The sequence below is a fragment of the Lactuca sativa genome, chromosome 1 (genome assembly GCF_002870075.4).
Source record: "Lactuca sativa cultivar Salinas chromosome 1, Lsat_Salinas_v11, whole genome shotgun sequence".
NCBI classification, from domain to species: domain Eukaryota; kingdom Viridiplantae; phylum Streptophyta; class Magnoliopsida; order Asterales; family Asteraceae; genus Lactuca; species Lactuca sativa.
The window spans coordinates 102,140,651-102,156,651 of NC_056623.2; the positions used below are offsets into that span (position 1 = coordinate 102,140,651).

At 35.2% G+C, this 16,001-nt stretch overlaps 2 protein-coding genes across 4 annotated transcripts; both read right to left on the reverse strand.

Moving 5' to 3' along the window:
• Window positions 1-5,385: 5,385 nt before the first annotated feature.
• LOC111899437 (uncharacterized) lies at window positions 5,386-13,676 on the reverse strand. 3 transcript variants are annotated; one of them, XM_042902082.2, is made up of 6 exons: window positions 13,360-13,676; window positions 12,366-13,282; window positions 11,645-12,273; window positions 7,844-7,915; window positions 6,996-7,130; window positions 5,386-6,240 (listed from the first exon to the last, which is right to left on the reverse strand). In XM_042902082.2, exons 2-3 carry the CDS (start codon window positions 12,948-12,950, stop codon window positions 11,872-11,874), a joined length of 987 nt encoding a protein of 328 aa, XP_042758016.1. In that variant the 5' UTR covers window positions 12,951-13,282; window positions 13,360-13,676; the 3' UTR covers window positions 5,386-6,240; window positions 6,996-7,130; window positions 7,844-7,915; window positions 11,645-11,871. The 3 variants fall into 3 exon arrangements, with proteins under 3 accessions (XP_042758016.1, XP_042758014.1, XP_042758012.1); XM_042902080.2 differs by having other exon boundaries at window positions 5,386-6,283; XM_042902078.2 differs by lacking the exon at window positions 5,386-6,240 and having other exon boundaries at window positions 6,853-7,130.
• A 318-nt stretch (window positions 13,677-13,994) lies between these two features.
• On the reverse strand, window positions 13,995-14,741 carry LOC111899464 (disease resistance protein RPV1). Its single transcript, XM_023895316.1, has one exon. It carries the CDS (start codon window positions 14,739-14,741, stop codon window positions 13,995-13,997), a length of 747 nt encoding a protein of 248 aa, XP_023751084.1.
• Window positions 14,742-16,001: the final 1,260 nt, after the last annotated feature.

A 16,001-nucleotide genomic window follows, 5' to 3' on the forward strand; every position in this document is an offset into this window, starting at 1 on the left:
AGTGAGAGTGGACACCCATTAAACTGTCATTTTATAAGCAGCAACCTTATACCCCCTTATAGATCGGCTTCGTGAATGAGGCCTACTAACGGTAAGAATAACATTTATCTTATACATACATACATATATAATAATAATAATAATAATAATAATAATAATAATAATTATTATTATTATTATTATTATTATTATTATTATTATTATTATTATTATTATTATTATTATTATTATATATATGTATGTATAAGATAAATGCTATTCTTACCGTTAGTAGGCCTCATTCACGAAGCCGATCTATAAGGGGGTATAAGGTTGCTGCTTATAAAATGGCAGTTTAATGGGTGTCCACTCTCACTCACCGCTTCCTTGATTGGTGGAGGGTCGTAATAGTATAGGGTTGAATTTTAAACTTGTAAAATTCTAGGGCTAGGAATTTAATTAATTTAAAATTAAACTTTTAATCAAAATTTTAAATTCCAAAACTTGAGGACAAGTTTTTGAAACATTTTAAAACTATCTAGATCAAAATTCAAATAAAACAATTAAACAATTAATTTGTGATTATTTAGTTTTGACCTACTCCAATTTTCATGCAAGATAGTGAACAAATAATTTAAATAATTAATGTTTATCATATAAGGCAATGATTATCTAATTAAATGATAATTATCTTCTATTTTGACTAAGATAATTACATGGAATTAGTAAAATTCGGAATTTATTATTCAAAAACATTTTTGGTAATTATATCAAGTCAAAATAAGCCAAAATCCCGAAAATCTATCTGTCTGACAGCCCGACTCGCTGAGCCCCTTACAGGACTCACCGAGCTCATCCTACTCGTCGAATAGCTCATAGGGCTCGACGAGTTTGTCAGGCAAATAACACAAAATTTGATTTTAAGCAATGAATAAATACACCATGCATCAAGTACAATAGAAACGAAGCCTGTGTCTGATACCACTGATGGGTTTTGAGCAAAATAACATCCTATGTGCACATGCAAAACCCTAAAGCTTTGGATCTAGGTTTCTTTATTGTACATGAAAATTTATCTAAAGCTTGAAACCCTAATCTAGCATACTATTAAAATGAAATCTAGAATAAAACAAGTTTTGATGATACCTTTCAATAGTTTCTAGAATCTTTGATCTTCAAGAAGCTTAGTGTCACAAGTGTAACACCTCTAATGGCTTACAAACCCCAAAAACAAGAAGATGACTGAGAAGAGAGGAGGGAGAGGCATACCAAATATAGTTATGGGCTTAGACACTAATCCAACACCTCAATGATTTGGTGGTTACTTATAGTGTTGGGCCCAACCAGGACTAAATTGATGTGTTCAATTAGAAGTCTTATGATTTCATCGCAAATCGGAAATCGAGAAAAAAGTTTGGACTGTGAGATTAATTATAATCCATTTGTCAAGTATGTATGATATCTTTAGAATAGTGGAATATTTGATTACTTATCTAAGGACAAATATCTGATTGGATCATAGTTTGACAATTTCTTTGGAAAGCACACTTTGATGTCTGATTTTGAAGTTATAACTGTAATTTAGTTTTACACTTATCCAAATGGGAGAGTATTGGATTAGGTGTGTAAGCAAATAACTAAATTAGTATAATCTTGAATTATTAGCAGAGTCCTTTTGGGTTGCCCTCAAACCTAGTAATTGACTGGATTGCTTTTTGGAGCGAGAGATTGATTTATTAATTTATTATATGGTTAATTAATTAATTAGAAATAAAAAGAAATGATTTACTAATATATTATGAGGATAATATATTAATTCGAAATAGTATTGTTTAATTAAAAATTAATCAGAAATGAATTGAAATTAATTTTGTGATTAATTAGATTAATTAAAGGTGGAAGGACTAAAGGTGCCAATGTTTAAAAGTTAAACATTGATCAATTCTAGAATCTACCATAAGGGGGACGGTTCTACGGAAGTTCCAGAGGGTGTCTAGAGATTTTCTTGGGCTCTAAGGAAAGTTGGATGTCTTAAGGGGAAAGCAAAAGGATTAGGGTTATCTAAAAGGAATATGTCTTATCCTTAGCCTCCTTATCACCTATATAAACCCCCTTAGGTTATGATTTTTGAGATCCCTTCATTGAAAAAAGAGAGAATATGAAAATTTCCTTCCTCCTCTTCTCTCCTGTTAAGCCTCCAACTTGCTAGAGTTTGGGTGTGATCTACTAGAGACACGAGACTTCTGTTGCTTGCTTTCTGGAGAACAACGAATAATGAATATTATTGTATTCGCTATAATAAACTAAATATATGTTTTTCTAATAACCCTTTTGCTAATTTCGAAAAATAGCAATGTACTGTAGGGTATATTCAATCGTTGTTTGTAAATCATAGTGAGAACATAGATCCTTTAGGGTGCATGTGAACTTAGGGTTTATGTTTCTCTGGCAGAATAGATGATCTTTGTAACCTATAAAACCCATTACTTACAGCCTGAGAAAAAGAAACCAACTTCGGGAGTGCATCCTCAGCTTCGAGATTTTCCAAGCTTAAATCCATGGCCCTAGCGTTTTTTCTCTTCCGGTATCCTGAAGTCTTTACTGTGAAATCAATGGAAGATCTCTTTTTTGGGGGGGGGGGGGGGGGGGAGAAGATGAGGTCTTCTTCGTCTTAACTACTAGTTGGCCACTAGACATAGCCATGTCAAGATTGGTAAGGGTAAAGTGGGAACCGGAGCGTGTGACCTTGGATCCTAAACATAAAGAAAAATCCCTATGAGTTTAGGATCCTTCACATTAGAAAAGAAAAAGATGAACTAAGGATCGTCACCTATCGACATAGGGGCTGTAGTCGAAGAATTTTCCTGAAGACTAGGCGGTTCGAATCGACAAGATCTAACGGTCTTAGACAAAGCAAGATAGCTTGCTATCTTATCTTCCATATCTTCAACGGCAGGAGAAAGATCCTCAAACTTGAACTCTGCATCACAAAAAATAAAATAAGAAAGTAAATCCCAGGACCCTTAAAGAACAACAATAAATCCTACCCTTTTTAACAAATCTCTCTGGCAAAGAACTTCCATTAGCATTGGAATCACGTATCACAAAGCAAAACCTCTCTTTCCAACCGTCGTCATTATGCTTGGATTTTAGAAAAAGAAGTGGTTTAAATGGTTTGACCATGAAAAAAACAAGAAGAGCCAAAGATGGAAAGATCATAAATAGAAGCAAACTTAGATAAACCAATGTTCAAGTTCCCAGAATGATTCAGGTGATCGACCTAATAAAGGATCCTCCAAACTATTGGCATAACCTAGACATAGGAGAGTTGGGTAACTTCAAAGAAATCAGAGATGACCCCGGAGAAAGGATAAGTTAGACCTAGAGAAAAAGGGTATTCCATGAAGCAAACCTAGGTGGGTGTGATGAAATATGACTTGACTGAGATATCGCAGTGTTTGAAGACAACACAATTAGGAAAAACACCTTTATGCTTTTAAGATTGAATATCCTCATTGTCAAAAGAGCATGACTCATCATGAGCCAGTAACTTTTGATAAGTGAAATCATCATCGGAAGGAGGAAGTATGCTAGCACGAGAGCGAGGAATTTTCTTTCCCATGATCAGAAAAGAAGTAAAAGAAAGGAAGAAAGGAAGAAAGGAAGAAAGGAAGAAAGAAATTACATTTGAAAATAACTAGAGATGATCAAGAGAAAAGGTGGGGAAGGTAAAGAAAATCTTGACCTGATTACCCTATTTATTCTGGTGATAGTCGAGAGAGAAGACGATTTGACTGCGTAATGATGATCATGGAATGGATAAATTTTATCTACTAGGGTTCGAAATTCAAACAACATGTTGATGCCCATTCAAGAGGATCCTGGAAATTAATATCAGACTTATTGATAATTAGTGTAGACTATAAATACACCTGTAATACACACACTACATACATGATTAGCTCTATTACTACATTTTTACTCATATTATCATGATCATTTCTATAACCTCACATTGAAATAAATAAAAACAAGGCATGTGATCATTATCAGCTTCCAAGGTTTTATGTTGGAGATCCTAAAAAGGATCAAGGGCTTTCCTTGTAACTCACTTGTCTCACTTTGATCAATATCTTATACTTTCATTACCTCAAACATCACAGCCTCTCATACAATTTAGTTGAATATTACTTGATTAGTTTTTGACCAAAACATGTACTACTTCATAATCCTTGAACCAAGAGCGATATTTAAATACATGACTCGTCGTCCCTAGTCTATCCACCGTGATGATCATCATCCTAAACTTAAAATAATTCAAGAATTAGTGTTACATGATATATAATAATAATAGTATTTTTAGAAATGAAATTCTATCCTTCATCATGAGATCCTTGTCTACAATTGTTTGCACCATTCTTGTTCTTCCTCGAACGAAAATAACATTTCATGTGACCAAGTTTGTTGCAATTGCAACATGCAACTTTTACTTTCTTGTTTGAACCTTTATGATGATCATCTTTCTTCTTCCTTTTTTCCTTTATTATTTTTTCTAATGTTTATCATCACCCACCATATTCACAAAAGATCCAGGAACTTCTTTTTCATTTCCTTTGCCAATTTCTTTATCCCGAAGAAGTTCATCAATTCTCAAATGACTATAAAGTTGGTGTTTCAGAGTGTGCTTAAAAACTTTCCAAGATAGGGAGAAATTTTCAGTGACACTATAGAACGAAATGGATTCATCCATTTGTATTTTGTGTTGTTCAAACTGTCCCAAAAATCTCATAGTTCATTTATTGTTCCATGATAGGCCTTAGTCCACCATTTTGTAATTATTGAAATTACTCACATGGAATTTCTTGCTAGAAGCATCCCCTGCCATGTATTTGGATTCAAGTGCATCCCAAAGATCTTTTGCAGATTCGTGATTTTGATATAGATCAAAGAAAGAGTCAGATATATCATTCAAAATGTGGTCACGACATATATAATCATCATTGTCTCACTTGCATCTTTTTTTGGTAGGTTCAATGGTTTCATACTCTATTGGTTCTCGTGTAGGAGTGTTTAAAACGTGAACAACCTTCAATGTGGTGAGAATGAAATGCATCTTCTTTTGCCAATAACGAAAATCATTTCCCTCAAACTTGTCTAGTTTCCCGAATTTGGAACTCATGTCGTTAACAAATTCTACCATTAATATTCATCAAGAATCATAGATTTTGAGTATTAAATTTTGGGTCTAAGAATATCAATATGTACTCGGATAATACTTGAATTGTGATTGCAATCACTTTCCAAAATATTTGATTTCGACCCTTTTGCTTGGGGTATTACGAAATCTGATTTGGGATAGCCAAAGAATAACAATTTAGAAATTAGGCCACTTCCAAATTCGAAACATAGAAAGTACCTTGCTATTTTGTTTTTTGAGAGATGGAGAGAATTAGATGATCACTTTTTGAGTATAGAGAATCTAATCCATTTATGGAACATTCACTGTGCTCTTATACATGAGAGAAAGTGGTTAAATGGTGGTTACATCCATTTTGGTGCCAACCCCGGTAGGTAGCTTGAAAGGTTGTTATAGGACACAACCGATTCCTACATCACAATGATTTCACCACTTGTTTTGAGAGATAGCAGAACCACCACCACCGGCTCTGCCCCTTAGACCCCCGCAAGGGGCATTGCCCCTAGACCCTGCCAAGGTCGCTGCTCTCGGACCCCCGTATTCCCGAGTTTACATTTATTACTCCGAATGTGCACTGTTCAACTCCGGTCTCTGTGAGTAAATAAACTCAACATATCTCAATATTAAGAATAACTACACTAATATATTTTGATAACATTAAAATCACCACACATATTCCTCTGTCGTTCTTCTTATATGATGAGTAAGAAGACTTTATTAACAGGTGGAATTGGATCCATTAAGAGTATTTGGCCTAGAAATTGAGAAAATGTGTCATTAAACCCCATTAAGAAACTCTTAGTTTGGTCAGCTTCCTTTGCCGCACCACAAGTACAAAGTCCACAAGTACAATGAACATTAAAATTTGACACTTCATCCTAAATGACCTTTAGTTTTGTGAAGTAATTACTTACAGAATCAAGTTCTTGCATAAAATTCATAAGATCTCTTTTGATTTTGAAGATTCTGAGGACCATTGCTTGGCCGAAATCAGTCCTTCAATTCCTTCCATATATAATGAGCAGATTCCAAAAAGATGATGCTTGGTGAGATCTCCTTTGAGACTGAGTTGAGAATCCATTAAATACCAACATTATTGTTCATTTTCTACGATTTAAGATGAGTTTAATCATTAGAACTTTGATTAGAAATGATCCATTTATGAAATCAACCTTGTTTTTTTTTTTTTTTTTTTTTTTTTTTTTTTTTTTTTTTTTTTATACAGAGAATGAAATGAGCATAACTCTGCTACATGACACATTGTTATCCCCTATGAGCACCCGTGAAACGAGTACTAAACCAAGACTATCGGAATGATGCAGAAAATAAGTATCATCAACTGAAATGCGATCAACGTGTGAATTGGATGCAAAATTTGTAGAAATCGGCAGTTTAAGAATCATGAAACAACAATTCAGGAATTTAAGAATCAAAGATCGAGAAAGAACAAAACAGTAAAAGAGAAATCAAATCTAAAATTTTAGATCGAGAAAATTAGATTGACCAAAAAAAATCAAATGAGGAATCGAATTGGAAATTGAAGAACAAGAATTCCATATATGAATCATGAATGAGATTGAGACAGAGCCAGAATTGAAGTATGATGAAATCAGGAATGATGGAATGAAAAATATGCACAAATCAGAAGCACCTGCTCTTATACCATATTAGAGAAATGAGAGAATGTTGTTTATTTTCATTATTTACAATGTCGATTAAAAGATCTGTATATATACAAGACTAAAGATGCACCATTATTGCTAACATAAGCTGAATGTAACAATATTAGCTAACTAACTATTGACATTGACTAACTGACCTTTTACCAACTAGCTTTTCATTGAATGATAATATATTAACAGCCGTGCGGCTCCCACCATTGATGCACTTCCAAAACGACTTGGTTCAAGGTGAACATGATGCGTCTTAACAAAAGAATAACGAGGATGATGATCTGGAAGTTTTCAAGGTCGAGAATCAGTTTCGTATTAAACTTTGAATGATATGATATTCTACGTATAATGTTTTGTATTATAACTTTGTGTAGCTTTGTATTGAATTTGAATGTTTAGTATTAAGTTTCAATGCTTTCGAATATGTGTATCTGGAAGGTTCCCTGTCCTTATTTATAAACTATATCGAAAACTTTCTCTGCAGAGAGACAGAAAAGTCATGACTATAAATATTAGTTTCAAAGTTCAAAAAAAAACTTTGTTAGAACAACTCTTCTATTTTTTCTACAGATACCAAAAATCTCTAAATTCAAAAACAACTAAAGTAACCAATATTGTAATCACCAAAAGTATCACATGATTGACAAAACTTAACAGTATTTAGCCCATACTAAAATCTAAAAAACCCCAAAGTACTGTTAGAAGATAAAAAAATATTTAATTCAAAACCGCAAACGAAGGCGTCCTATACATTTTCATGAATGTGTGTACGCTGAGACCTTTGCGTGGACGGCTCATTCTTCTTTGCTATTTGAATGTGAAGAGATGAGGACCGAGGAGCACATGTTCACGTTTTCATGTTGTTATTTGCAAGCAACCGTTGCAAGGTTATAACTCCTCTGGATCAATTAAGAACTTTTATCATAACATGATTGGTTGTATATGTGCCTTTAATTTATCTATTGAGAAAAGCTTTTGGTGTCAGAGATTATACCTCACATTCATGAGTGATGACCAAGTAGGTGGTACTTCCTTCGCGCTAAAGCTCTAAAGCGCACTTCGTCTTCTATTGCATGCAGATAAAAAATAATAAGTTTATTATCATTCACATACATCCGCTTTGACGAGGTAGTTGTAGCTAGGATTCTCAATATGGTGGGTTTTGATCTAGATCCAATCCAATATATTTATGTGATCGAACATATAGAAGCCTGGCCAACTGATCCAACAAATTAAATGGACCATTTAGATGGACCGATACTTGGATTTGTCCATCATCCATCTGGGGTAGATCCGTTTACAAATCAAGACTAGAGCTTCTATGGTCATACTTTAGAAGAGAAAACTCTTATTTTTGAGGTCAATAAATCAAATCAACATAAACGGGTCGATTTGGTCATGATCTACTTAATTAACTATCTAATGAAGTTGAACCATACTTCCAATTACATCTTGCTTAATCAATTAAAATCCCATGGCCGACATTGACTGTTGAACACGACTCTTTGTGTGGGAAACAACAAGACTTTTATTATGACACTTAAGAAGAACTTACACTTTGTGAGACTACTACACACTTTGCTTTCTTTGAGGCTTTCTAGGATACTTGGATGTTGGGATTGATTTGGAGCAAATGAGCTCCAAACCTATTTATAGGTGTTTCCACCTCCTTATAGGAAGCTTCTAGATCTACATATATTCATGACTATTCTAGAACTATCTACCATATTCTATATCAATTACAAGCTTTTATACGTTTCTAGAATATTCTATAATGTCCTAGATAAGTATAGACATTCTTGTGCCTTCCATAGTGTTCTAGAATGTTCCATAGCCTTCCAGAGTCTTCCATCTCATTCTAGAGTATTCTAGAATCTTCTGGCATCTTCTGGACTTCTCCATAGAATTCCATAATGTTCTAGAATCTTCCAGATCATTCTAGAACATGCTAACTTCTTCTAGACAATAACATGATTCTATCAGGCTAGTGATGACCTTCAACACTCCCCCTCAGCACTAGCCCCCATTCTTCGTATCATGTCGAGCTGACATCTAAAACCTTTATTTTTTCCTTTACTCAGCCCTTTGGTGAATAATTTCGCTATTTGTTTATCAGTCTTGATCTGTCGCATATTGACTTCTTCCTTGAGAACTTTTTCTCTTCCACATGCTTGGTTTTTTCTTAGTTGTTGTAGTCGTTGCTTCGTATATTGTTTTCGTAGTTGACAACGACATTCGTGGCTGCATTTTCTTGCAGCATAATATTGTTCCTGACTTTGTTGAACTGTCTTGTGTAGTTTCTTATGCCTCCCTTTGAGAAACTTGTAAGCATGTGAGTTGTCCCTTTTACAAGCTTTGGAAAATTTCCACAATATTAACATGTTATGACGTGATCCCTTATTGATCTGCTCATCTCGTTTAGATGTTGCTCTGTTGAGAAATTCTACTTTGCTCTTACGAATTAATATGTTTTTCTTCTTTTTCGCCTTATCCAGTTTCTCCATCACATGTTCCATTTTTCGTCTAAGATGAAACTTTTTATGCAACTCTAGTGATGTCATGTTATTATTCTCCTTCGGAGCATCCATCTTCCAATGAACGTCTTCCTCCTCCAAAGTTGTCATAAACTTTGTCTCGCTCTTCTTGAGACCTTTTTTGAGTTTCATAGTTGATAGCATTCGGGATCCAATCATATTTCTCTTCAAGGGTACAATGTGAATTATTGAACCCTTGGTGATACGCATGATATCATCTCTCTCAAATGACCAGGGTCGTACGTTGTCTAGGAAATCCATTCCCAATACCATACGATAGTCATCCATATGCACCACTGTCAAGTCTATGGTGCCTTCCCATTCTGCTATCTTAAGAGGTACTCCATATGCAACACCAATGATAGGCTTGGATAAAGAGTTGACGACTTTCAACCAGCCTGGATTTTTGGTGTATTTGATGCCCAACTTTTTAGCTTCATCTTTAGCAAGGAAATTATGGGATGCACCTGTATCTACCAAAGAGTTAGTGTATCCTCCATTTACCCTGGCATCCACGAACATTAGCCTTCCTCTTTTAGTCTTATTCTCTTCTATAGCAGATAGTGCCTCAACATCCCATTCATCCTCTACTTCCTTTTTGGAAGTTACTACATTGCTTTCCACAGACTTTTTCTTTGACCAACAATCCTTGGACATGTGGCCCCACTTTCCACAGTTGTTGCAGTTGCCTTCGAACCTCCTCCCCAAAGAACTCTTATTGTCGGTCTTTTGAGATCTCCATGGTTGTGAGGTTCCTGGTTGACTCTTCCCTTTGTCAGCATTTTTGTATCCTTCTTTAGAAGGTGGCTTGAAATTCCTCCGACTTTTACTTGTGTAGAATGCTTCTTCTTCACTCTTCAGCGTGATGCCTCCCATTTGCTTAGCCATAGCTTCATGGCTGGCCAGCAAATTCTCAAACTCTACAAGTGATGGTTGAACGGGCCATCCTTGTACAGCAATAATGAAGCTTCTATATTCTGGCCTCAGTCCATGGATGATGATCCTTTTCATTCGAGCTTTTGCAATGACGGATTGCGGATCTAGCTCAGTAATCTCCTGACATATCGACTTGACCTTGTGGAAATATTAAGCAATCGTCATGTCACGTTGTGAGATTGATAATAGCTCATTCTCCAAAAGTTGTAGTCTCGTATCATTCTTCTTTGAGAAAAGCGTCACAAACGTGTCCCAAGCTTCTTTCGGGGTGTTCTCATCCCGAATATGCTCCAACATCTCTTCTTCGATTGTGGTCTTCAAGGCAAACATTGCTTTCCCTGCTTTGATTTTCCATTTGCGCAAAGCACCATTAACGTCTTCCTCTAGTGGCGTAGTTTCGCTTCAACCAACGACCTCCCATAGATCTTGTCCTTCTAAGTTGGACTTCATACATGTTTCCCACGTTTTGTAGTTGTTGTTGTTGAGTTTCTTGATTCCTCCGACGACTTGGAGATCACCCATCGTGTTGGCTGTACCTCGGTAATACCAAACAAGCTAGTTTCGACACCAAACTTGCAGAGTCACAGACTACTCACGATACAAAGAGAATCACTCGTTCTCACTATCAAGAAACCTTGCTCTGATACCAGATTGTTGAACACGACTCTTTGTGTGGGAAACAACAAGACTTTTATTATGACACTTAAGAAGAACTTACACTTTGTAAGACTACTACACACTTTGCTTTCTTTGAGGCTTTCTAGGATACTTGGATGTTGGGATTGATTTGGAGCAAATGAGCTCCACACCTATTTATAGGTGTTTCCACCTCCTTATAGGAAGCTTCTAGATCTACATACATTCATGACTATTCTAGAACTATCTACCATATTCTATATCAATTACAAGCTTTTATATGTTTCTAGAATATTCTATAATGTCCTAGATAAGTATAGACATTCTTGTGCCTTCCATAGTGTTCTAGAATGTTCCATAGCCTTCCAGAGTCTTCCATCTCATTCTAGAGTATTCTAGAATCTTCTGGCATCTTCTGGACTTCTCCATAGAATTCCATAATGTTCTAGAATCTTCCAGATCATTCTAGAACATGCTAACTTCTTCTAGACAATAACATGATTCTATCAGGCTAGTGATGACCTTCAACAATTACAACCCTAGTTGTAGCATATATATTGCTGGTGGAGGAACTTGTTTTAACAACTTAATTATTGATGTTGTTATATATGTTTGGAAACAAATACTAAATGAATTGTACTACATAACACATGATAAAAGAATATATAACTAAGAAGAAGGATCTCTACCTTTAAAGCTGGCACCACCTGTAATGAAGGGATGATAGCGATCTACTCTTAGTTCAGCGGAATTCCGCATAAATTGCCAGGCATCTAGGATGTATTCACCGGATGTTAACTGAAATCCAGTGAGATCTCCACCAATGATGTGATTCCATGACTTGTAATAACCTAACACATCTTCCTCTTCATCTTCACCTTTATCTCCATCTTCATCTTCATCCATGTTTCCATCATCATACATTAAACTCACCCCCACACTCCTTTGTAAGTTGATTATAGGGCTCTGTAACTGTAATAGTAACATGGTCACCAGCTTCCATCTCATTTATCCCAAACATCCAATGGCTTAACAATGTCAGGGACCGTGCCTGTCCACCTACACTCGCACCATCAATGTAATGTCTATATATCCAGGTGCCATTCTTTGTTAAATTACTAACTTTGATTATTGGTAAATCAACAAACTGATTTGGAAATAGATAACCCTGCACATAGCAGAAATTCAATCCTCTGAAGTTGTAAGGAGATGATGGAATGGTAAATGATATTAATGGCCCCTTGCTTCTACAATGAATCCAATTCGGCATCTGTTTCCCCCCATAAATTGTGCTGAATATGCCAAATTCATAATACATCTGCCAAATACAACCACCTAAATTAATCACCATATCATTAATACACATATTCACAACAGGTGGCTAAAGACTTAAAGTTTACTAGAGGAAACCTGGATTTGAGATTCCTCTGATCCTCTAAAATAAAAATTAGTTCGAACTTGCCTTCCATTAAGGAAGTCTAAATTAGTCCACCCTAAACTACGTAACACCCTTTCCGCTACACCTGCCATTGGTTGGATTTTGATTACACCTTCGAACTCAAATGAAGATGGTTCTAACGATTCCCAGTCTATTGTGAAATCAGGTGTGGACTTTTCTAGATCAAATATAGTTTTTCGTGGAAAAGGCTTGTAATCAAAATAGATGATCAACTCTCTTGTTGTATATTGAAGATGCTCAAGTGAACTAAGAGATATACAGTTTCTCATATCAAGTCTCTCAAGCCTAGGAAGGCTTTTCACACAATTTGGCAGGGAAACAATAGGATTATCATCTAAATATAAATCCTTTAACATAGATAGCCGACTAAAGTCAACGGGAAAGGATTCAGTTGACAAATTATTACTTACAAGTGACAAGCATGCTAAAGATATTGGTATAAAAGTCGCAAAGAACTTTCGATAACTTGGTATAGCTTCAAGAACGGAAGAGGAAGAGGTTTTTGTGTTTATGCCAATACTGTTACCCTTGAGCATTTTCAATGAATCCGTATTCCTAATCTCGATATGAGATTCACACAGATTAAACCATCTAGCAATAAAGTTTTCACCTTCTTTAACATGCCTATGGTTTTTGGAAGTTTTTCAAGTTTGCTGCAGTACCGCAGGTCAATGAGAACAAGTTTAACACATGCCTCAATTGATTCACATACTTTAACCAAACCAATGCAATTTGTAACTATTAGCTTCTCAAGCGAAGGGAGTTCTTCAAATCCGCCTAGACTAGAAAGCTTTTCACAGAAACTTAAATTAAGAATCTTCAGTGTTCCAAGCAGCCTTTTGTCTTTTGAGCACGATCCAAATAACCACTGAATTGGATATAAGTTAGAATTCTAGTAATTTTCATCAACTGAACATGGAAGAATAATAAATGGATATTAGTTACCTTTTGCCAATTCTGAAGTCGTGTATTGCTATAACAAACACCAAATGATTCAATATTGCTGTATGACATGTCAAGAGAAACCAAATTCTTCATTGGTAAGTTTGATGGAATAGACTTTAAAGGAAACCCATGCATCACTAGCCATCTTAATTGTTCTGGAAAATTCTCATAAGACCCTCTGATTTGCACATAATAGAGTTGTAGTAGCATTAGATTGTCCATCATGCTCAATGCATCTGTTTTCACCTCAAATGGTCCACATAACTTCTCTTTTTCAAGCATTCTCATGTCAAGAGTGAGGCCTAGAACATTTTCTATACCCTAAGAATAAGGGGACACAAAAAGAATTACGCATTATAAACATGAATATAAACAAGAAAGAATATTTTAAACAAGTATATATATGGTCTCATACCTTTTTTTTGTTTTAACACTTTGAAAGATTCCTCATGACACCATAATCTACTTTGTTCCCATGGCTTTTGAGGTGATTCTTTATGTACTTCGAATTTTCCCATTTCTTGAAGCAACTGATGCATCATTAGTTTGTTACTCCATCCGATACTAAGAAGACATCGGTCAGTGAGATTGGTGATTCCGGATCTTGTTTCGATGTCACACGCCTTTAATATTGTTTAAGTAACATCTCTGTCCATTCCAACAAAGAAACAAGCAATATGCTTAAATAATTCCTTATCATTGGATGATAAAGTGTCAAAGCTCATTCTCAGGATATTATTGATATTGGAACCCATCTCTTTCTTCAGGCCTTCTATATACCCTTCCCAATAAGCTACATCTCGATTATGTAGAGACTTGCCCAAAACTTCAAGAGTTAACAGATGCCCTTCACAATACTTCACAAGCTTTTCTAACACCTCTTCAAAACCTACCTTGGGATGGTTGCACATGAATGCATGAAAGCACAAAAGTTCCCTTGATTTGATCTCATATAAGCCATTAAGCAAATGCTTTTCATGCTTGGGTTTAAGGTTTGTTTTGAACATCGCACAACTCTGTATCAACCATGCATCCTTTGTTGTTATTATTATTTTGCTTCCTGTATGGAAACCTTTGCTTCCGAGTAATGCATCCAACTGTTCGAGACGATCAATATCATCAAGAACTAGAAATACCTTTTTACGGGCTACTACATTCTCTATCATTGAGATGTATGTAGAAACATCGTGAACTTGAGTTGAACTTGATTTTGATGTTGAAATATCATCATCAAGTTGTTTTTGTAAGGCAAGCAACCCACCTGATCTTTTGTTAGAGGCCCTACTAATATCCTCAATAAAGCTGCTTGTGGCAAATTCATGAGAATGTAACCCATAGACATATTTTGCTAAAGTTGTCTTCCCAATCCCGCCCATACCCATAATAATGAGTATGTCTGCCGTATGTGAGGATGAATCTTTCAACCATGAAGTGAGGAATTCCTTGGAATAGTCCATCCCAATAAGTTTTGGTAGAGGAATCCTTGAGGATATATGTAATGTACGATAGATGTCCTTTACAACTTCTTCAATAAACTCTGTCTCTCGCCTGAAAAATGATTTTCGTAAGAACTACAAAACACAATCCAAAAAACTAACATACAAGATTTGGTGATTTAATCTATCTAGACATCCAAATAATATCTATGTATATATGAATGAATGTGTGGATGAATCGATGGATGAATGCATGTATGTATGCATGTATGTGTTTCTATATGTATGTATCATGTATGGATGTATGTGTTTATGAATATATGTATCATATTAACATTAGGTATTCTTAAGATAAGTTTCACATAAAAATTACATCATACTTGCAATTCAAACCATATAACTATCTGATGTGTAAGATCAAAACTTTTATGTATAATAAGACCAGAGCCACCAATGTATAATAAAAGTCCATCAAACATGAGTATTGATGTGGTTGTGCAAGAATCTAAACAACATGACAGGTTATAGTAATATATTAGTTAAAATTGTAGATAAATAAATACTTGTCACCCACTTAACTTAGTCTATAAAAAACTTAACTTTTATTTAAAATACAACAAAAACCTTATATTTTTGTTATGTCAACAATTCCAAGAAACTCCTGCAGCCACTTTACTTATTTACAAATTAGGTTGCCTATAGGTTTCCATAAAAAAAACATTTTCTACCACCAATCTATTTTATTTTATTCCAAGTTATGCATGGCCTCTAGCCTTTAAACTCTTCTCATTCAGTTTTCTAAGTATTTTTTCTCCTATGCATGTCTTTTTCTCACCCGTAGTCAAAATAGAATCCTTCCCCTAGCTACCTACCTTTGGAAGGGCATGTGGACGAACAAAACGTGGCAGGTAGAAGAATAAATTGAGATTAAGGAAATGTGAAAACCAAATTCCAAACTGAAAAAGAGAAGTTGAAGTAGCAGGAGAAGCTAATGCTTAATGAAGTGATTAGCATTGCTTGAATCAAACATTAGGTTCTTTAAAAAACCATTTTGAGGACTTAATTCGACTGCGTACGAGTCAAGCAGCAACTCATGGTTTTTGACCGAGTCAAACTATTGACTCTTTTAGGATTTTAAATGTATGGACTTGTAACTCATACTGTTGGGTAATCTTGACATCGGATATTTTGGATTATAGGTAAAAG